We start from the raw sequence: 23,689 nt of genomic DNA, 5'->3' as shown, positions 1-23,689 counted from the left end.
AAACTAGGTGATATTTGCTACCTTGAACTTGCTAGAGGCTCATGCTTTAAATAAAAGAGCTGTTTTTTTTCACTGGAAGTTCAAAAAAATGTTAACCATAGAGAAAACACACCTTAACGATCTGGCGATTCTAATTGTGAATTATTGCCTCAAAATTCAAGAAAAGTCAGATTTATATTGTTTTATATTGTCACATCTCCAGTTTCGTTTAAAAAAAAAAAAAGATTTTGGAACTAAAGAAATGAACCTACATGTGAATCTTGTTAGCCCAGTAATTATAATCTAGGCTGAGTAATTATATTGGTTTATAGTCGGCATGTTATCTATAAATCGGGAGGTGCAGGATGGAGCCTGCAGCAGCTTCCGTTTATTTTTCATCACCTGTCTTCAAGATATGTATATTTAGATAGATATCGAGTACTATTTATATCTATCTGACCAGTAGCAGTTCTCAGCATAGTTTGCTTCCTGAAAATATCAGATGTGAAAATATGTTTTTTTTGTGGAGAAATTACTTCTTTACAAAGTTCTGAAAGATGTCTCAAAAACAGATTGTGGGAAAATTAAGTACATTATCAACCCGTTCACCCCTAAAGTCACATTTGAACCCTACCAAATCAATGGCTGGACAAGTATTTATTTAGTCTTTACTTCACTTTTTCAATTAATGTCTTTGTTTTTAGTTTAAGGGATACTTGTTGTAATAAATTCAGGATGAACCATATTAAAATATATGAGCTGCACACTTAAACTTGAAAGTCTGGCTATATAAAGACAATTTTATTTTCATGAAAAATCTTGTAAATCATAAAATGATTTTAGATAAAAAGTATTATGAATCAGCCCAATTTGAAGTGAGGTCTAGAGCATTAATTTTGACAGCATCCGGACCTAAATGTGTTCTGTTAACGGGGATTCAGGACTTAAGCTTGTACATCGACTAATAAGCTTGTACATCGGTCACCTAGACTCAGGAGCAATTGATATTGGACCCCAAAGCAATATGCTTAAAATAATTTGTACAAGTACTGTTTAATTATTCATGATAACTTCAATCGATGAAGGTATTGACTTATTTTGTTCAGTTTAATGTTACATTAAGCATATTTATGCAAATGATTGTCTGAAATATATGTTTGACTGTAAAATAAAAACGAAATAAATAGCAGTTGGAGACGGAAGCCTCAATAGAGTCACAAGCAAACAAAGCTTCAGATGTGCCCGATGGTTTATTATTTTTGGATCCTCGATACTACAGTCAGACGGAATTCGTCTCATTACTCCCCGGACAGAATATACACACATCAATATCTGGACGACATCAGATCAGCTCGAGCCAGCCAAAATTATACAAATTTTGTTCCTAAATGGATCATCTTGCTTTCATATGACTTGATCATGGTGGTTGTTTATAATACGGGGCCACGGTGGCTAAGTGGTTAAGGCATCTGACATTGAGCTACCACTAGCCCTCCACCACCGGGTCATGGGTTCGAGGCCTACATGCATGCGGCAGTCGATCAGTCTGCATGACCCCATCAGGTATAGGCCGTAGGTCGGTGGTTTTTCTCCGGGAACTCCGGCTTTCCTCCACCACTAAAATCTTGCACATACTTAAATGACCATAGCTGTTAATGGGACGTAAAACACAAACAAACCAAATTATGATATGGATTTTTGACCTCTGAGGTCACGCAATAAACACTATCATGACTGGATCCATTTGTACTGATTGTCAAGTTTTCGGTACTTTTGGGACACAAGTCATGCAATATGGAATCATGGCTATTCAAATATTAATCAGTTTGTGGTCAGTGTATTGATTTGTTGCTAAGCAAATGAAGTGAACAATTTAAAGTGACTGAAGATATATGCGAGTTCAGTAAATGCAGCAGAGATAAGTCTGACCTGTGGGAATTATATATATCTTGGTAGGTGAGAGAAGGTCTTGACCGTAAGCTATATATAATATCCAGGTTATTTAGCGTTACATCAGATGTAAGGTTACAGATGGATGCCGATCGCTGTACAGGATCATTAGGGAAGGCCTGCAGTGTTTGGATCGGAATGCTCTGAAATATTCATACAATCAATATACAGATATATGCCTTATTGATACTGTAATTTTTCGAGATACAATCAAATCTGCTCATGCAACCTCCTCCATTAAAAGACCACCTTTATTAATTGAAAGATGCTACTTTTAATGTTTCCCAATGCAGTTAAACCTTTTACCACTGTAGACCATAATGGACTCATCCATATAAATGCATGGTAGAGTCTACTAAAGTTACATAGGGGTGAAAGGGTTAAGAGAACACCTGATTTAAGAGAAAACTGATTTAAGAGAAAACTTTTTAGGTCACCTGAGCTTTGCTCAAGTGACCTATTCCAATCGCTTTTCGTCCGTCGTCGTTCGTCGTGCGTCGTGCGTAAACTTTTACATTTTCAACTTCTTCTCAAGAACCAGTGGATGGATTTTTTTCAAACTTGGTCAGAATCATCCTTGGTAGATGAGGCTTCAAAATTGTAAAATTGGGATTCCTACCCTGACCCCTGGGGCCAGGGCGGGGCCCCAAAGGGAAAATTATCCAATATTTCAAAAATCTTCTTCTCCAGACTCAGAGGTACTACAGTGATTTTCTCTACGTGGAAAGAAAGATCATCAGGGGCTTTACTTAAATTGTAAATTTCAGGACCCCCGAGCTATCCGTTCTCCCTTGGGGAGGGGGTAAAGTTTACTATAGTTTATATAGGGAAATAACACTTTTGGGTATATTTTGACAACTTTCTGTAGGAAATTATTTTTACTTGGTGAGAATTATCCTTGGAGGTAGATGGTTTCAAATTGTAAAATTGAGATTCCTACCCCGACCCCTGGGGCCAGGGCGGGGCCCCAAAGGGAAAATTAATCAATATTTCAAAAATCTTCTTCTCCAGACTCAGAGGTACTACAGTGATTTTCTTTACGTGGAAAGAAAGATCATCAGGGGCTTTATTTTAATTGAAAATATCAGGACCCCAAGCTATCCGTTCTCCCTTTGGGAGGGGTTAACGTTTAATATAGTTTATATAGGGAAATAACACTTTTCGGTATATATTTTATCCATTTTCAGCAGAAAATTGCTCAAACTTAGTCAGAATCATCTTGGGTAAATGAGAGTTTTACTTTGTAAAATTAGGATTCCTGCCCCATCCCCAGGGGCTAGGGCGGGGCCCCAAAGGGAACATTACCAATATTTTAAAATTCTTATCCTTTGATGACATGACAAGTATTGTATTTCACTTAGTTTACATGCTGATTTCCACATCACATCTAAACAATAAAATAAAGCTACCTGTATCTATGATATAACTCAGGTGACCGCTAAGGCCCTTGGGCCTCTTGTTTTATTTCCCTTGGATGGTCTCTTAACAGAGGTTTAGCTATGTATTTTGAGAATTGTCAACGTATCTATGCATAAAATTTAAAATCAATTTGTAATTAGGGTTATATATAGTGGGAAAACCTACTTGACACTGCTTTTAAGTACGTTCAGCCAGAACTGCGAACCTGTGTCTCACTGTCTCATCCAAACTGTATAACCTTGTAGGAAATGCCTCTCTTCCTCTTGGATAACATCTGGAATTCTAATGTTCTGTGTTCCTGTACGTACAAATCACATGGTTTTCCAATCACACGCAATACTGTTGAAATTAATGAACCAACTCTATTCTGGGCATGTCTGTGTAATTATTGGGGCAGTAACAGCCATACAGGTCCTACATGTTTACCTACAGCACCATGTACTACTCTGGAGGGGCGGGGGGGAGATAAATAGTCGGGCACACACTAATTAAATTGACTTCCTACCGCTATAACATGCACGAATGTGCATTACATTTGCGGTGACCGACAACAACACACACTCGAGGTGTTATCTACCTGACCGTATAGTCTATGTAGCTACTGGTCATTTGGTCAGTGGCTTAGATATAACTGACCATTACAGATTGTAAGCTGGTTTAGAGGAAATACGGGAGATTTTCCGGTGTTAGGATACAGGTATAATATAATGCTGTTTTATAGATCATCTAAAAACAACTGCCAAACCAATGTCAGGAAAGGCAGATGTATTAATGCTATTCAAGTTTTCTATCTTGAAAAGTAATTATAATGTAATTGAAAAAACAAATACTTCATTTCTGATTTCAAAGATTCCTTTTTGTATACAGTCCTTTGAGGATAGAAACTTTCGCTTTGGTCCAGAATGGCTTAATTATCCACGAGCTGATGAACAATACACAAGTCGAGGGTTCATTGCCAGAAGGTGCTATCTGCCATTTTTGTCAAAAAACGTTTTTTGTCCCATTTGATTTAATAATACATTACCCTTAATCTGTGAAAAAATCTGTACAAAATTCCAATTATTAATGAAATTAATTGATAATTACATAAGGTGCTATCTGAGTATTTCACAAAACCTTATTGCTAGAAGGTGCTATCTACTACTGTTAGCCTGCCAAAAGGTGATATGTCACAGATAGCACCTTCTGGCCGAACAGTTTGCAACCTGATACCCAGGTATTAGGTTCCAGTTAGCCCCTTCCACTGACACATGACAAATAGGTAATTACAGATAATAACAAAGGTGAATTTAGCGTTACTGATGAAACAATATAAAATTAATGGGAGCTTCGTGGTATGGCACAGGCGACTGACATTGTTTGCGTATTTGGAAGAAAATTTAGTTTTACTCTGTCGAAAATGTCCTCTAAGTGCACAACAACATGTCTGAAATCCTGAAAAAATAGTGCTGTAAGACAAGGAAAGAACTTTTATTACTATTTCACATTTAGGCTATATTACAAAGAACATGACAATGATACATGCTCAACAAAGATTGCTCCTCTAATTAATATTTTTCCCATGAAAATGTCCAACACAGTGATACAGATGGAACCAATTATGAAGGCAACGTGGATGAATTCATTCCTACATGTATAACAACTTGTAAATGAATCTGATTCTTATTCAATGCCGTCTTTTCTAGAGGAAAATGTAACAAGAAAGGATGAAACTGACAATATTCTTCTCAGGGAGGTTGCATGGAAACAACAAAATGACAAAACTATTTACAGTAGCAGTGCTTCCGAAACAGCCCTATCTGAAAAAGCGCTAAAGCCACGAAGCAAAGACTGAAAGAAAAAGAAAGACAGAAAACTTTTCTAGCAATTCATCGGCAAAGGTTTGCGTTCTTTTAAAAAGCAATGGTTACAAAGACAGGTTATTACATAGAATTTAAATCACCCTTTAAGCAATTTCAACTCAATTGAAAAGGAGCAAAACTCACTAGCCCTTAGAAAAGAAACTGGTCACGACTTGATATGGAACACAACTATAATTGTGTCACCCTATCAATAGAAGATGCACAACATAGACCAAATGTGAATTTGTCAGCATTTAAAGTTACCCCAAAGAAAGGGGAAAGTGAACCAAAATTCCTGAAATATTTAACACCACGAAAGCAAAAAATTGTTTCAACACCAGCACAGAAATAACTGTGAAGAAGAAAGGCAATAACTTTTCAACTGGGATTTACAGTCGAATGACCGACAACATGATTTTATTTGTAAAAAAGTATTTAAACGCAAAAACCAAAGGATTGAGAATGGGAAGAAAACTATAGACTGTGCATTCAAAAAGAAAGTATCAGGGTCAGTTTTTGACAGGAAGAGCCGTAAAAGTCCACACAATAATACCCCAGAGACTGACAAAGACCCTGTTAGACAACACATCAAGCTATTTCCGACAATTGAATCACACTACACTAGAAAAGATTTCAAGGGGAAATACTTGAGTAATGATTTGACAATAAATAAAATGTATTCCCTCTATAAAGAAGAGAAAAGAAAAATGTGTACAGAAACACATTTTTCAAAGAGTACAATCTGTCCTTTCATACACCAAAAAAGGACCAATGCAGCATCTGCAATACATATTCACAGAAAAAAGCACTAGGAACAGCAGATGCTAATTTCGAAATACAAATATCAACAACACCAACAGCGAAAATTAAAGGCAAGAAATGAAAAGGAAATGGACAAGAAAAAAGCAAAAATGTTAGCTATATAGGGCGCTATATGAAAGGTTTTATAGTTTTATTACTATTGTTATTATTAAGAAGCGCACGTCAGTTTTCGTTGCATGTCAATGGGATACCAATGTTCTGCGGAAATGTGTTCAAATTCCAATTTCTTGGATCGCACACCACAAACACCCATTTCGGTGACAAAGGACAACGGGTTCTACTGAAGGATATCAAACATGTACAGCATACAAAAGAACAACCTGTGATAATCAAATAATTGAAGACAGGTATCCTAAAATCTACTTTTAGAATGATGTAGTGTTTGCCAGCTACTTAGAGACAACATTGGGCGATCGATGACTTGCCTTTGCCAAACCGATACACAGAAAGGCCCCAATTACCGAACACAAAAAGGAGGATCTATTCATGAAAAGTACTGGCAATTTTATGAAATGTTCCCAAAATCCAAAAAAGTGAAGGATAAACTATCTTAACCTGATGTCATCGAAGATAACATTGACAGTGATATTTAATAGAATGAAAAGACATTAAAGAGTCTAAAGATTGTTCCTATACGGATGTTAATGATTATGAACGTATTATTAATTATCCTGCTTAAGAATACAACATAAAAAGTGCTATGATTCAAAGAATAAACAGTAAGAGAAGTTCTTCCTGCAATAACATGAGAAAAATAACCTCAAATAATAAATTTCAATCAATAAACTGGAAAGGTTTTATAATATAATATTATGCTAACCAGATAGCACCTTTTATGCAAATATTTCAAAAGAAATTATGTCTGCCAGAAGGGGCTATCTCCAGATAGCACCTTTTTGCTCATTATTATTGAGGTAAATTCTGCCGGCCAAAAGGAGCTATCGAGCATTTTGACCAAATATGGCACTTTTAAAGACAGATATGGCCTAAAGTACTGTACAGTAAAAAGTACTTATGTAGGCCATTAATATTACCAAATAATAAATCCCTCATGTAAAGCATGATTGAAATATAGATATTCAAAACCTTAAATCCCAATTATCTCGAAAAGTGAAAAAATCCAGATAGCACCTTCTGGCAATGAACCCTCGAAGTATTAACTGCAGAACCTTGGTTGGTAAAATTCACATGTCAACTTGATAGACATCACAATTATGAAATGAGGTTGAATAAATTGTGATGGCATTCATGTTTAATTTATCAAAAATGAATACTTAGAAATAAAGTCTGACAGCATTAACATTTATTTATTACATATGTCATTTTCAGGATCAGAAATTCTATAAATTAATATTAATTAGAAAAAAACTTTCTCCTTTTAGAAAATTAATAGCACCTTGTCTCGCCTGTAAAATGCATATTTATTTTTTATGCAATTTCGCTTGAACTTTTAAATATGTTTTTCGAGTGTTTAAAAATTCCACATATTTTGGAAACCCTGGCAGGTTAACCCGAGTGTTCCTGTTTTATAATAAGCTGTGTATGAATACAAGCTGGCCCATTTTGGATGGTTTGACCATATGGTCGGTGGTGCCTCGTGATCGTTAAGAGCTACGGTTGAGATGTGCTTTATCTGTCTGGGATGGACCCCACCTAATTGTCTGTATAGTTTATCCTTCCATCTCCTGGCCTCCTGATTTATAGGTAAATAGCCTACTATATACATCCTTGTTGTTCTCGGGAAATCTCTTGAGGAAGCTGGAGATGCATGATGGAATTCGGTTGCAAAATTGTGGAATATATATTCAAAAGAAGTTTGAAGGTAAATATTTCAACATAATCTACTTAACTTTGTTGGTTGAAATTGTCTTTTATTTTTGTGGATTTTGAACTTGTTGTAGCATGCTTGAAGGTGAAAAAAGAAATATTGTAATATAATTGAATTCATTTACAGAGAAATGATTGCGCATTCCAAAAATACTTGAAGTTGAAGGTGTTTACGTTCCTTTAACATTTTTCCTTATTTAGAAAAATTCTTGTTGATCAGCTGAAAAAAGCCATTTCAAAAAAGTTTATTGGTTATTCATTATGAAGTTTATGATATTACATTTTTTTTTTAAATAGTACACTGGATCTCAACATTAAGCCTTCATTATTAGTGGTTGCTACCAAACTCTTGATACATTTTATTTGTCTCGGGGTTGTCTCCCTTAGTTTTAACTGGTATTGTATATAATGACCAGATTATTGTTGATTTATTCAGTCTTGTTTACCTTTCACATGCATCATTAATTTATTAACTAAATCGAAATTATAATTCCAATCAGGCATTCTTCTAGTTTTCTTTCTTTGGAAATCTTTGGAAAGAAGGTGCTTGTCTCATCATGGTGCACGTATACGTGGCATATGTCCTTAATGTGAATCTTAAGACAGTAATTATGGGCTCTGTTTATAACCTTGTTTATACACAGTGTATATATGTATATCAATGTATGTTTATATAATGACTAGAGGAAGCTGACCCTGCCTGTAACATTGTATAAATTTACTTACATTTATAGTCATTTTATGTGGAACATGTGGAGGCAGCATGCTAGATAAACAGTGTACAATCTACGTAAACCACTGGAAATTATATTGACTATTATTAATGTTTATAAAGGTCAAGGTCAAAAATCCACGACCTTTTGAAGGTCAGGCATTGATGACATCATTGTGTAGTTGCCATACATAATCTGTACATGCATACTTGCGAACTTTTTGAAATTTTGCTGTGGTAGATTCTGCACGCTCAAAAATTCAAACATAAATAAACTGTGTGTATACACCCCTAGAGACAAAATAAAATTTTGTTGACATACTTTGAGTTGTTCTTTCAAATGAAATCATTAGACCTTGGAATATAGGAACAGTTTAGCCAAACTCACTGATTTAAAGTACTGTACTAAATTTCAGGTTCTAAAATCGTGAGTCTCCCTCCTATATGCATACTTGCCAACCCTCCCTTCTTTGTCCATTCGTAGAACTTCTTGATAAACTTGGGTTTTGTTTTCCGAACAACAAGGTATTTAGTAGACTATATTCAGTAGAATGAGAGGTTTTGAATATTCCGAGTTGTTGACATCATGATCAGTATAATCAGCAATGAGTTTTATAGTTCACCATGTACACTAAAATGTCATTGTTAGAAAATGATGGCAATATCTTTTAGTTTGTAAGTTTACGTTAAAATTGTATTCAATACTATACATCTTTCTGGTCATTTTAAGCCCAAATTCTAGGTGTACAATTTCGAGCACTAGCCTGCAGGTAGATTTTGCAAAATCCTGCTAGCTGGAGCAATATTTTCATTGTAAATACTGAACGTTTTTACTAGACCTGACACAATTTTACTAGCCCTAAGTGGAATTATACACCCCTGAATAATTATGTATAACATATAAGGGAAGTTTCACTATTTCTCTCATAGATGGCTATTTGTCTGCAGTACTGTGGTTAATTAAGACCTTGACCCATACAATAGTCCTTATATAGTGTAGTTTATGAAGTACCCTACCATTTCAGTTAATATTTGTACAAAATAAATTTGAGAAAATTATATAGACCATGTTAAAAAATACACACTCTTATAACAAAAGTTTGTTGGGTGGAATTTGTATTCATCTTCCACCAAGATAGCATGGGTTTGATTTTCCCGATAGGACCTGAATAGGTATGGGATTCACCTGGCAACAACGTGGGCTTTCTCCGGTTACTCCGGTTTCTTCCCACATCTGGGCCAACAAGATTGATTAATATAAGTTGATAAAACTTGTTTCGTAATCATTGCAAAATAAAATAAGTTCCATTTATACATATTCAACCTTTAATTTGATGTGCTGAAATCTAGAAATACTGAAGCTCAATAAAAAAGACCCATAGAAATGTCTCACATTTATTCTATATATCGGGTAACTCAATATAACCTTGGGATTCTGTCTGACTTGGACTTTTTACAATTGATCTGCTGATCTGAGCTATATGTAGTTTGAATGCAACTATAATATGCTGCATTAGGTTCATATTGAATTCAAATACAAAACAAATGCAGCAGGTGTGACCGCGTTTGAATGATGATGCTTTAAAAAAGAAAAATTACAACAATATCTTTACAAGGCAAAGTTTATATGAAAAGACAGTGGTAGGGACCGCCAAAACCTAAATAAAATCAGCCATGAAGTGGAATCTCCACAAAGGGAGGAGAAAAAAGCAGAGCTACTCCACAGCATTGAATTAAAATGAAGGTGTCCTACTTCGGAGACACCAAAGTGTGTTTTCCAGTACCCATCACCCTCAGGATCAACTACAAATGGGACAGAGACATATGCACCCTATCATAGCACATTGTTAACCGCACTGACCATTGTGGTCAAATTGTTTAAATACTGACCACCACTGTTACTACTTGAAGTAGCTGTTGATGGTGTTTAATCAGCTTGAGAGGATTAAAACAGCCCTTCCTGGCCTGTGGAGAGCTGATAAGTACTCTCCTGGTGTGTACGGTTGGCCATCAATATACCTTTACAACGTATACCTGAGATATTGACATAGCCGTGGTGACCTCAGTTTGACAGGTCTGCTGATAACGCTAACAATTGTCTGTCGACAACATCACACTGAAATACGTGTCCTTGGATTGCCTACCGTAGTCTTACTAGTGAAACAGGAAAGAGAGTAAGTAACTTAGTACATGCTTACACCGGGGATCGAACCCGTGATCCCAGACTTCTTAGTCTTCTACTGAGCTAAAGGAATATTCTCTCTAGCTCTAAGCTATAGAAGGTGACCGTAATCCTATGTACAATTAACCCCCCCCCCCCCCCCCTTTTAAATGTGCTCACCCTCAAATACCACAATCCCAGGTTCTAACTCCATGTCACTAAAGGGAGGGTCAAGGACACCATTTGTAACAGAAAGAGAGAGTGTGCTTCCACCGGGGATCGAACCCGTGATCCCAGACTTCTTAGTCTTCTACTGAGCTAAAGGAATATTCTCTCTAGCTCTAAGCTATAGAAGATGACCGTAATCCTATGTACAATTAACCCCCCCCCCCCCCCCCCTTTTAAATGTGCTCACCCTCAAATACCACAATCCCAGGTTCTAACTCCATGTCACTAAAGGGAGGGTCAAGGACACCATTTGTAACAGAAAGAGAGAGTGTGCTTCCACCGGGGATCAAACCTGTGATCCAGGACTTCTTAGTCTTCCACTGAGCTAAAGGGAAATTCCCTCCAGCCCGAAGCTAGAAGGCAACCCTAATCCTATGTACAATTAAAATCTGCCACACTTACCCCCCACCCCCCTTTTGAAATGTGTTCACCCTCAAACACCAGTTAGGGCAACAGACACTATTTGTAACAGAAAAGAGAAGAGTGTGCTTCCACCAGGGATCGAACCCATGATCCTTAGGAACTAAAAGGCGACCCTAATCCTATGTATGATTAAAATCTGCCGTACTAGTAAAATAGTATCTTAATGCAGCATCATTAGTCCCCCTCTGATACAACTGGAGGGACTCCATCATTAGTCCCCCTCTGATACAACTGGAGGGACTCCATCATTAGTCCCCCTCTGATACAACTGGAGGGACTCCATCATTAGTCCCCCTCTGATACAACTGGAGGGACTCCATCATTAGTCCCCCTCTGATACAACTGGAGGGACTCCATCATTAGTCCCCCTCTGATACAACTGGAGGGACTCCATCATTAGTCCCCCTCTGATACAACTGGAGGGACTCCATCATTAGTCCCCCTCTGATACAACTGGAGGGACTCCATCATTAGTCCCCCTCTGATACAACTGGAGGGACTCCATCATTAGTCCCCCTCTGATACAACTGGAGGGACTCCATCATTAGTCCCCCTCTGATACAACTGGAGGGACTCCATCATTAGTCCCCCTCTGATACAACTGGAGGGACTCCATCCCTCCATGTGTCAATATGTTTTAGACATATCTTATATAGTCTGTTACCGACAATTGCTTACTTTCATATGTGAAAACTTGGGATGATAGTATGTTGCATTCTAAAATCTGGTTTCATGCCCCACTATATACAAGAGTTATGGCCCTTTATTAAATTGTACCTAAGTTTGCTTGGAGGTTGGTGATTCAGCTTGCTTGTAATACTTCGCCTCGTTTATCTTTGTATGAATGCCTCGTTTATCTTTGTATGAATGCCTCGTTTATCTTTGTATGAACTAGCTTAGTCATTGTCTTCTTCTTTTATGTAAAGTGCATTAAATTCTTTGGAGTATATTGTCAAACTGTTTGTGCAATAGAAGGAGGAAAAAATCTACTCATGATGGCCCATTTACAATTATAACAAATAAAAACTTGTCTGACAGTCTACTAGAAAGTGGCTGTCAGATGGACCTGACTGATGCTGTTTGATGACACAACTGACCATAGCAGTTTCTGTGTCCTCTCACTGCAGAGGCATTGGGATTTTCGCTTTCTAAATGTATTGGACGCATTGGTTGTGATGTCTTCTGGTCCATGAATTTTATTGCTGCAATTGTTTCTAAATAAGCAAATGTTCTGATGTCCTTGACCTTGACCTCTGTCTGTAACCTTGGTTTATTTCTAAAATGTCAGAGCGGTGCATTCATTTCTTTGATACACATTTCTAGTTACCCCAGGAATGATGGTGACTTCTGAAAGGCTCAGCAGGTTCAGGAAAAGAATGGGCCTGCTATTTCCCACTACATGATTGTAAGAGTCGACTAATGTTGCCCCCCCCCCCCCCCCCCCCCTCCTGCAGAATTGGTGGTTGGTTTCTTCCTTGTCTTCTATTTAGGGGACATTGAAGCAACTAAGAATAGACCTGTTGCCCCTGATGAATCAGAGATTTTCGTCAATGTCTGTTACTAGGAAGACATGGAAGGGACCAAAATCGAGCTGCTGCCCCCATTGCAACACTTTTCGTCTACAATTGGTTTTTCATTTCCTATCTCTCCTGTCTACTTCCTTTACGGTCTGTCCCTTTAATTTGTCTCTTAGGCACCCATCCCCATATGACCCTGGCTGTTGTGTCTCCCTAGGCACCCGCCCCCATATAACCCTGGCTGTTGTGGCTCCCTAGGCACCCCTCCTCATATGACCCTGGCTTTTGTGTCTCCCTAGGAACCCGACCCCCTATGACCCTGGCTGTTGTCTCTCCCTAGGCACCCGCCCCCATATGACCCTGCCTGTTGTGTCTACCTAGACACCCGTCCTCATATGGCCCTGGCTTTTGTGTCTCCCTAGGCACACGTCCCCATATGACCCGGGCTGTTGTGTCTACCTAGGCACGCGTCCCCATATGACCCGGGCTGTTGTGTCTACCTAGGCACCCATCCCCATATGACCCTGGCCGTTGTGTCTCCCTAGGCACCCGTCCCCATATGACCCTGGCTGTTGTGTCTCCCTAGGCACCCGTCCTCATATGACCCTGGCTGTTGTGTCTCCCTAGGCACCCCTCCCCATATTACCCTGGCTGTTGTGTCTACCTAGGCTCCCGTCCTCATATGACCCTGGCTGTTGTGTCTACCAAGGCACCCCTCCCCATATGACCCTGGCTGCTGTGTCTAACTAGGCACCCGTCCTCATATGACCCTGGCTGTTGCGAGGACGTTAAACCCCAAACAATCACAAACCTAAACTCGCACACGGGCAAGTGATAACTGCTTCTAGGGCTAACATGAAATAAACAATTAACAACTTAACCACTAAGACCTGCTTTTTGTTTTTCTTATGTATAAAGGTTTGACACTAGTAAAGCAACACTGTGAGTGGAACTTAGACAAGTATAGTGTCCTTACCAGTCCTCCAGGGCTCAAATACTGATCAATACTCTAGACTTCACGGAGGCTGGTCAACCTTGGTGCTATAAAGTCATAATTACTGGAGTGACGTCTTAGTGTCTATTTTTGAGTTCTTATGGAATATCTAAACGTCTCTTCCGGCATTCACCAGACAAAGAATGCTGCATTGTGCGTAAGATATTAATGTATATATATGTGTGTATATATATGTGTGTATATATATATACTAACACTCTCGGGGAACATTTTTTGTACTCTTTGTGTATATTGCGGTATACCTGCAGGTAATCTCTTGGTATCTGTTGATGGAATGTCCGACCCCAGCCAAAGAATGCAAAGGGAAAACATGTACTAGGTACATTTATAGGATAACATAAATTGACTCGGTAGTAACTGTGTATCTTATAATAATTATGTGCAATTACAATAAATCAGGATGTTGTGGATGTGTATATATTTCGGTTACTGCTTGATATAATTTTTTGTTTTGGATTTTGGCTTGATGCAGCAGCCAAGATCATATATTCGTGTGACAAAGATGTCTGCAGATAATAGGGCCCAGTTCCAAAAGCTCCAAAAAAATCTGCCTCCGGGAACACGTCGCTGAGTGCTTGTAGGATATACATCTTCAACGTGACCCTATAGACACTCCGGTGTGCCAGTAATATAGACACTATATCTATAGGATCCTCAGCCATTAACTGCCTACGTACAACTGACAAATCCAGAATGTCTATACGATTCTCTGATGACAATAGTTTCCATGGCAACAAGAGGTTCCTGCATTTATCAATCAAGTGTTGTTGTATTTAAGGAAAGCCCGAGTCTGAGGCAGAAATCGTTCAGGGTCATTCGGTACAGACTGGGTCCCTGTGTATTTTGGAACAATCTGTGATTATAGATTATCTATTACCAATGTAGTTGCCACGACTCCTGACATTTGCGTAAGTTATGTCTTCCCGGGAGGCACTTTCAAAGGAAATATCTCATCACGTCAGTGAATTGCAGTCTCGCAGAAACCAGTTAAAAATAGTCTGTTCCAATGAGACGATTAATACAAGAGATATATGTTCAAGTACTCAGTTTCTCGGAACAGTAATTGTTTTACACCAGAACAAATCAGGGCTCTGATCATTAACTTGTGTCTGATGTTGGTCGTCTGTTTCAGTTGTCACAGGAGAGAGAAATGTTAGACATCTTTTGTAAAGTTTTACACCGTCGTAAGATTTAAAATATTGATGCTATTTGTATTACAGCATCAGTTCTAATTTGGAACAGGAAATCATTGTACTTGTGTCATGGGAAAATCAATATGAACTCTCAAGCTGGCTAAACTCGCTGTTAGGAAAACTGAACCCAGTCCATAGGAATTCAAATGAGAACCTAGGTTGTCATTTGAAGACTGGTTGCAGCTAATATCAGTTGACAGTCATGTTATTACCCTACAGTTGATATCAGTAGACAGTCCTGTTGTTACCCTGTAGTTGATATCAGTTGACAGTCATGCTGTTACCCTACAGTTGATATCAGTTGACAGTCATGTTGTTGCCCTACAGCTGATATCAGTTGACAGTCATGTTGCAACCCTGAAGCTGATATCAGTGGACAGTCATGTTGTTACCCTACAGTTGATATCAGTTGACAGTCATGTTGTTACCCTACAGCTGATATCAGTTGACAGTCATGTTGTTACCCTGCATTTGTTATCAGTTGATAGTCATGTTATTATACCCTGCAGTTGATATCAGTTGACATTCATGTTGTTGCCCTGCAGCTGATATCAGTTGACAGTCATGTTATTACCCTACAGCTGATATCAGTTGACAGTCATGTTGTTACCCTACAGCTGATATCAGTTGACAGTCATGTTGTTACCCTACAGCTGATATCAGTTGACAGTCATGTTATTAGCCTGCAGCTGATATCAGTTGACAGTCATGTTATTACCCTACAGTTGATATCAGTTGACAGTCATGTTATTACCCTGCAGCTGATATCAGTTGACAGTCATGTTATTACCCTACAGTTGATATCAGTTGATAGTCATGTTGTTACCCTACAGCTGATATCAGTTGACAGTCATGGTGTTACCCTACAGCTGATATCAGTTGATAGTCATGTTGTTACCCTACTGCTGATATCAGTTGACAGTCATGTTGTTACCCTGCAGCTGATATCTGTTGACAGTCATGTTGTAATCTTGTTGTTTGAAAATGATGTTGAAACCCTGTCAACTGGAATCTCAATTTTGCTGTTGCCATGTCAGCTGAGAGCCATGTTGTAATCATTCCACGTGAGTTCTGTACTGTAATCATGTCAACTGAAAGTTGTCTTCCAACTTTGTCAACTGATCATGATGGTATACTTTAAAAATATCATCTGAATGTCAAACTGTAACTATAATGATAATAATACCAAAAAGTATGCTGTTGTCATGTCACCTGAAGCCTTATAAAAATATCAATTTACTGTCCTGTTGTAACCATTTAGTCAACTGAATATCATGCTGTAACCATTAAAAATTATATGAATTTACATGTAAGTAGTGTCTAAGATTTTATTTCCTTAAGTTTCACAGTGTTTCTGTAAATAGTATGATATTTCTGTTAATATCATGGTACCCCCGGTACTTCTGTAAATGTCACACTTCATTTTATATGATTTTTTTGGCAATTAATGCGTGACATTACAGAGGAATGCACTGTCATATAAAACATATATATAGCTATCAATGAAGAAACATGAAATGTTTTATCAATATTTGATGTTTACCAAGAAATTATACCAAAGAACACCTACCCCATTAACCTGTGTATTTCTCCTTTATAGGGCCCACGCTGTTGACTATAGGACATTCCATTGGTGGCACCTCATCAGTGGCACTCACTGGAACAACTGCCTTTTATCGGAGGAGGGACTTGTAAGATTTCAAATGTCAACCACTGCAGAAAAAGTATTTGTGAAATGTCAGAGGAATGTATTTATCATACAAGACCGAAAAAATGAATTTTTGTGACAATGAGGGAAGAAGAGAGCTTGCATGCTAAGTGTTAATACAAACTTATTAGAGACAAAGACTTGATGCACTCGTGAGGATTGAGGGACTGTGTGTTGCGTGATCGTGTGTTATCGTTTGCTGGAATTTCTAAAGATCAATTGTTGACATCACAGCGAACCCTCATATCTGCACCAGCGTCACAGTTACATGTACAGCCTTCTCGCTGCTTGCCACAATCGTATATCAAATGGGCAGGATTCTCTCGGCCAAAAAAATACTGTCAGTGCCAACAGGGCCAGAGTGATACGGAGACATAGCGACCCTGGGATGATGGTATGATCAATGTTTATCTTGTGTGAGCAACACATCACTCTTTGACAATGGAGGATATTCAGATTTCCATGGATCGAATTCCGTTAGATATCATGTCTTCTGCTGCCCGAAAGAAATACACGGATGCAATTACAAAACAGAACACAATAGCTGAAACAGGTAGGATTCCTCTAATTTGCTGAATATTAAGTACCATATTTGGTGGGATTTTCGTCTTTTTTAAGTAAAATGTGTAATGAATTTTACGAACAAATTTTATTATTTTTCTGCCTTTTATTAGATGTTGAGTTACATACTCATTTGTAAATGTACATTATTCATGATGCTGGTCTTTGTGACAGGAAATATTGGACTGAACAAAGTAATTGTTTTAGAGTATTGAGAAACCTACAATTACATGTTAATTATACTGCTCAGGAGCCTGAGGGCGGTTGTATGCAGTAGATGAATGAATATTCTATAAATATTCATAGACTATACAAACCCAGTGCACTTTGAAGATTAATATCTGAATGAATCCCATTGTGAGAATATGCCATATTACCAGGGATTTGTACATGTATGAAAAAAAGAAGAAAATTACGTGAAGTCATAAAGGAGCTTACAAACCCGTGCACAGTGGTTCATATTGAGTACATTATCTACATTTAGCTGTATCAACATAAAGCTTGGTTAGCTTGAGGGAGTGATAATATATCTTACAAACTTCGAATAACTGAATAAAAATTCAAAACAATTCAGGTTGACTTTGTTAAAAAATTATCTTCATAATTGATTTTGATTGATCAGTAAACTTTTCATAAAACATTGAATGTTCTTTTTGGAAATGTTGTGCTGTTTAAATATCTCCTCAGCTGACAAAGCTTTCATGCACCAATGAGGACAAGGTTTAGCACTGTCTGCTGTTCACTTTATAAGGATTTTAAATCATTAGAAGAAGGAAGACATGAAACACGGGAGTTTTTATGCAATAGTCATTAAAAAAAAATGTTTTAGGAAATTTCAAAGAAGTGTAACCTGCTCAGTGGACATGGCTTAATTACCATATGTTGGGCCTAGGTTTTCTGTCCGTGACAAACCATTTTATATATATCATATGACTTTGTATTGTTGTGTGCAGGCGTTATATAATACGTCATTATATAATACAACCACCAGTCATCAGCGTAATATTGATGTTGTTTAGATAACTATGGTTGGTGTTATTAGTGTGTTTTTTTTGTCTCATATTTAACAGCCAAATTTCTCCTAGCAAAAAATAGCCTAATATTCCCAAAATGAAGAAACAATTAGGAATACCTTCCCAATTTTAATAAGAATAATGCTATATTTTCCCATTTTATGTACAAAAACAGGCTATTGTAAGATTTAGGAAGGAAAAAAATAGTTTATTATACATATACATTTATCATATTAATACCGTGTTATGCAGTGTCATAAAGCCATCACATAAATTATGGTTATGTAACGTGTGAAAAATCACTCCGGAAATGACGTCACAATCGCATAGGAACAATCAATGTGACATCACGTCATTGTGATGCGGACGCAATTTTTATCGTTTCAGAGGCGGCCAATTGCAAAATAATCGTTTCAGATCACAATTATACAGTTTACTTTGTTAAAAAGAATCTGTCATTCGTTTCCCTTCATATAAGATTGATGATACTTGTTTTGGATTTTTCATATTTGCTCTCCAGAGACTCACAAACATACAAATCCAAAACTTGTATCATATATCTGATATGGACAGATCCTCTCTATTGATATAGGCAGTGAATGAAATGAGCATTAGATAAAGTTTTACTTTTTTTTACGATTTGATCTAGAAATTTCTGATGTTTTGGTTCTGTTTGTATGTCCTGTGAGGATAATGTATTGAACCTTTGAAATTACGTAAAAGTGTTGAGCTATTATTACGTAGGATCCGAAGGAATCTGTCCAATCATATTGAAGTATTACTGATGTCCAGTAACTGGTATGAGTCACCGATCAAGATTGATGTGTTGATAGACTGGTTAGGGTTTGTCATGGTTTCACAAAGGAAATCATCAATGTTAGATATTTTGTAATTATGAATTGTTGTTGGACTATGCCTTACTTTGATGATTTCACTTCAGATATCAGGATGTTTGTGATTATTTTCAGCAGAGATGAAGAAAATAGAAAACTAGATGAAGGGGGTTGAAACTAAATCAGACGTTTAATTTTGTGGTCCCTTAAAGATTGATCAAGTCCAAGACTCCATTTTATACATATCACATTTTTGCAGCTAGAGTATACTACTAACTATTAAACTATAAACCATAATTGTGACAGAAATCTATTTCTTGTTAATGTCACTTTTTCCTTCATATGATATTAAAAGTAATTCAGTGGTTTGAAATTAGACCCTTGATATTAAGAGGAATAAACGAGTTCCAAATTACCCATGATATTAAGAGGAATAATGGAGTTCTAAATGACCCTTGATATTAAGTGGAATATGAGGCTTTGAAATGACCCTTGATTGTAAGAGGAATTTAGGATTTTTAAATGACCCTTGATATTAAGAGGAATAATAGTGCTCAAAATGATCCTTGATATTAAGTGGAACATAGTGCTCAAAATGACACTTAATTTAAGAGGAATAAAGGGCTTTCAGACGAACCTTGATATTAAGAGGAACAATGGCTTTGAAATGATACAAAATGTTTTCAAATGATATGAAATTAAGAGTAATATTAAATTATTTGAATTCAAACAGTGAAATGTTTTAAAATGATAACAAGAAAAATAATTTAAATGGTTTGAATTCTGTCAGTGAAATATTTATAATTATATCAGGTCAGTGTGTCATACAAATAAATAGTATGTTTTGGCAGAGTATAAATTATCTTCAGAAGTTGTACTTGGTATAAAAACACACTACTAGCTCAACAGTTGCTCATGAACGTAAACGTTTTAAAACACAAAAGATTTTTTCAAAAGCAGGAATATATATAAACAATTTCGCTTTTACAAAAGGTGCTAACCTTTAGCTACTTAAAGTGTTACTTAAGCCACCTGTATAGATTTAACCTTGAATTATTTTAAGAATTACAAAGAATGTCTTGTTTAAATTCCTTATGTATAATATTAGTACACAATAGCCCAGTGTACAAAAGTAAACCAGTTTAAAAGCTAATAATATGAAAGATTATTTTGTTTAATATGGCAAAGCTTTGTTCACTTTTCAAGACTTAAGTGATAGTTCAAAATTAAAATTTTACAAAAGTTGAACTATGATTATAAATATTTCATTTTTTCTGACAGAGTTATATTGAAACATGTTATATGTGTGTACATTTTGATTGGTGAGTTTTGTTGAAAATCAAAATTTTAAAGGGTCATAGATTTGTTATTGTTGAAGTTGAAGTTGAAATATAGGTCTATTATGGTTAATAACTAGGCTAAAGTATGTGTGAATTTCCTGGTCTGCATAAATAAAACGCAATTGTAGTTAAGCCATAATGTATAGTCTACTTCACATTATTTCACATCTGTTTGAAACGGTTTAATGGTAGTTTGACAAACACTTGTAATTTGTTGGTTTCATGAAAAACAGAAAAATTAGATATCTTTAAGATTTTATGAGAAATGAATATAGCATGAAAATAGTAAGAAAAGAACAGAACATATAAGTATCAAAATTTAAATGTTTAAATATGTTAAGCTAACCATGCTTGCTGAGGCATTATTAGGTGAAAGCTTGCAGTGGTGTTATGATTGTATTAATTCTGCTCATAATGACACTTATATAATATTAATGGATTAATTCACATTTGTTTAGAATAATTAATTGATAATTAATGATGATTTCAAAAGTATCAATAGTGGAAGTTTCTACACCAGTATAATTAACAACTACAACAAATTTTAATCATATGTTTTAAATAGAAATTGTTTAAAATTTAAATATTACTGCCTGTAAATCAATTTAAGATGGTTTAATAAACAGCTTAGTCAACTTCTTTTCTTGGAGACTGATAAAGGTTGACTGGAGTATTTCTACCGTAAATCCCTAAATAAGTTTTTATTACAAACAGAATTGTAAATGGTACGTTAAATCATGATAGAGTATGACTGAAACTATGTGAAAAATGCAGACCTAGCTTAATATACCGTTGCAGGAAATAATAGATGTTTAGGTATCCCATTTATGGACCAATATCAGCAAATATTTCTGTTGTCAGGATTTAAGATTCTGTGTCAAATTCACTGGAATGGCATCTCGATCTTTTGTATAGCACTTTTGAAATTTATTCATTATCTTGTGTGATTGTTAAAGCTTTGGCTGATATTGTTTATGGTCTTGTGAATGTTTGATTGTTAAAAGCTTTAAGATGATATTATTTGGGGTCTTATGAATGTTTGCTTGTTCAAGCTTAAAGATGATATTATTTGGGGTCTTGTGAATGTTTGCTTGTTAAAGCTTTAAGATGATATTATTTAGGGTCGTGTGAATGTTTTAAAGCTAAAGCAAAAAATTAATATAGGATGGTGTGATTTGGGGTCTTGCAAATGTTTGATTGATTAAAGCTTTAGGGCAACATTATTCATGGTCCTGTAAATGTTTGAACTTTCAAATTCTTGTCGATTGGCTTATAAGGATTATATTGGCTTAACCCTTTCACCCCTATGTAACTTTAGTAGACTCTATCATGCATTGATATGGAGGGGTCCATTATGGTCTACAGTGGTGAAAGGGTTAATATGAGGAAGTATTTATTAGGGGGTCGTAACAATTAATGATCGATGTCTTTGGTGTCAATATTATGAATGAGGTATATTATATATTTAGCCAGTGGCGGACGATGACAGTGATTAAAACAAGACATTTGATTGCAGTTTTAAAATATAGAGACATATCGCTTAATGCTACTTCCTAATCAAACCGCAACAAACTGTCATAATACATGCTTGGGTTAATTTAAATTGGTGTCGGAAATAAAAACAATATGTACGTCTGTAGACGAAATTTTGTTATACAGTTGTTAACTTTAGATAACATGGTAGTTTTAATTTGAAAACCTCAAATATATAAGTGGCACCAATATCACCTTGTGTTTTGAGAGATTGAAAAGATTTTGTTTTAAACTTGAGCACACAAATTATATTTGCATTGAACTTGAGCACACAATGTATTTGCATTGAAAAGTAATCTGCAGACACAATTTCACACAAACATATATAGCTGACATCATCATACATGTACAATGTCTGATGCATATATAGTTAATGTTACCATTTAGAGACAATAAACATCAACCCCTGTGATAGCCCGGATCCTTTGTACATTTCAAAGAAGATGTTTTATTAGGAGCGAAACATGACGGATATATTACATAGAAATGTTGGTATGTATACCGCTCTTTGATCCCATCAACAGACATTTGTCAACCGACCCGCAAGGTTTTTGCTTTTCTTTTATCTAGCTGTACCTTGTAGGTGTAATTCTGATATTTGTAAGTAAGATGTCTTGGTGGTCAGTTTTGTATATAATCATGTCTGACCATGAATGAAAATGACCACTGAAGCTGTTGGTGGCCATGTCATTCTAAGTAACGAGTTCACCATGGTCAACTTCGTTATCACTATACACTGACCAAAATAGAGCCCAGCAGGCTGTCAGTGCATGGTGGCAAGTCATTCGAGGTTAAGTGGTCAGTCTGACACATATGAAGGGTCCTGGTAGGTGAAAGGTGATGACCATAGGTTATCAGGTATGTTATCACACTGCCCTGGGGTCAATGACCTTACAGTACTACATTTGTCCTTGTATAGAATCGTACCATTATGTAAGGCTGTGTGTATTACCTAAACCTTCCATTACATTTAATGATATGTTATGGAACTTGTATCAACCCATCAGAAAGATATGTATAATGACAGTAAGAAAATTTAACCTAGTGAGTGTGAAGAATATTAATAAATGATCATTTAGACTGACTTGGATGTAACAAAGGAAATAACACATCAAATTTAGTACATTATATCATAATACATGTATGTCATTTCAAGCATTATGAAATTGTTAAACGATGCTTAACAGTTGGAAGTTGTTAATGCAGCGACCAGCTTTTGACCTCAAGGTCACTAAGGGCAGCGACTAGCTTTTGACCTCAAGGTCACTAAGGGCAGCGACTAGCTTTTGACCTCAAGGTCACTAAGGGCAGCGACCAGCTTTTGACCCCAAGGTCACTAAGGGTAGGATTTCAATGGTGGAAATATGTGGCAGTGTCCTTGAGCAGCTGGACACTTTTAATTTTTGCATATGGTTTAGGGTTCATTATATTAATCAGTGTTTGTAAATTTAAGCAATGAAAATGGTTAAAAAACAGTTATTAGCACCTGTTGGCGATTATGCTAATGATGCAACACATCAAATAAAAATGTCATTTGCATGGATTGATATGTTTAGATATGGCATATTTGTGCATGTAAAGAAATGCTATCCACATTTGAAATACAGTATTGAT

The 23,689-nt window shown here is 36.4% G+C and overlaps 1 protein-coding gene across 4 annotated transcripts in view; it reads left to right on the top strand.

Annotated features, from left to right (window-relative positions):
- Positions 1-23,689, top strand: part of LOC110456815 (kazrin-like) — a 94,535-nt gene that overhangs the window by 8,151 nt on the left and 62,695 nt on the right. For 3 of the 4 annotated variants that reach the window (XM_021507795.1, XM_021507794.1, XM_021507803.1), the window contains exon 2: positions 16,688-17,348. The exons of the other annotated variant lie outside the window; for it this stretch is intronic. In XM_021507795.1, the coding sequence (XP_021363470.1) occupies positions 17,237-17,348 (112 nt within the window). In that variant the 5' untranslated portion in view covers positions 16,688-17,236. The remainder of the gene's footprint in view (positions 1-16,687; positions 17,349-23,689) is intronic. 4 annotated transcript variants of the gene reach the window in all.

Source organism: Mizuhopecten yessoensis, unplaced genomic scaffold (assembly GCF_002113885.1).
Source record: "Mizuhopecten yessoensis strain PY_sf001 unplaced genomic scaffold, ASM211388v2 scaffold8853, whole genome shotgun sequence".
Taxonomy (NCBI): domain Eukaryota; kingdom Metazoa; phylum Mollusca; class Bivalvia; order Pectinida; family Pectinidae; genus Mizuhopecten; species Mizuhopecten yessoensis.
Note: the sequence above shows the minus strand (reverse complement) of the source record. Positions and strands in the feature narration are given on the sequence as shown.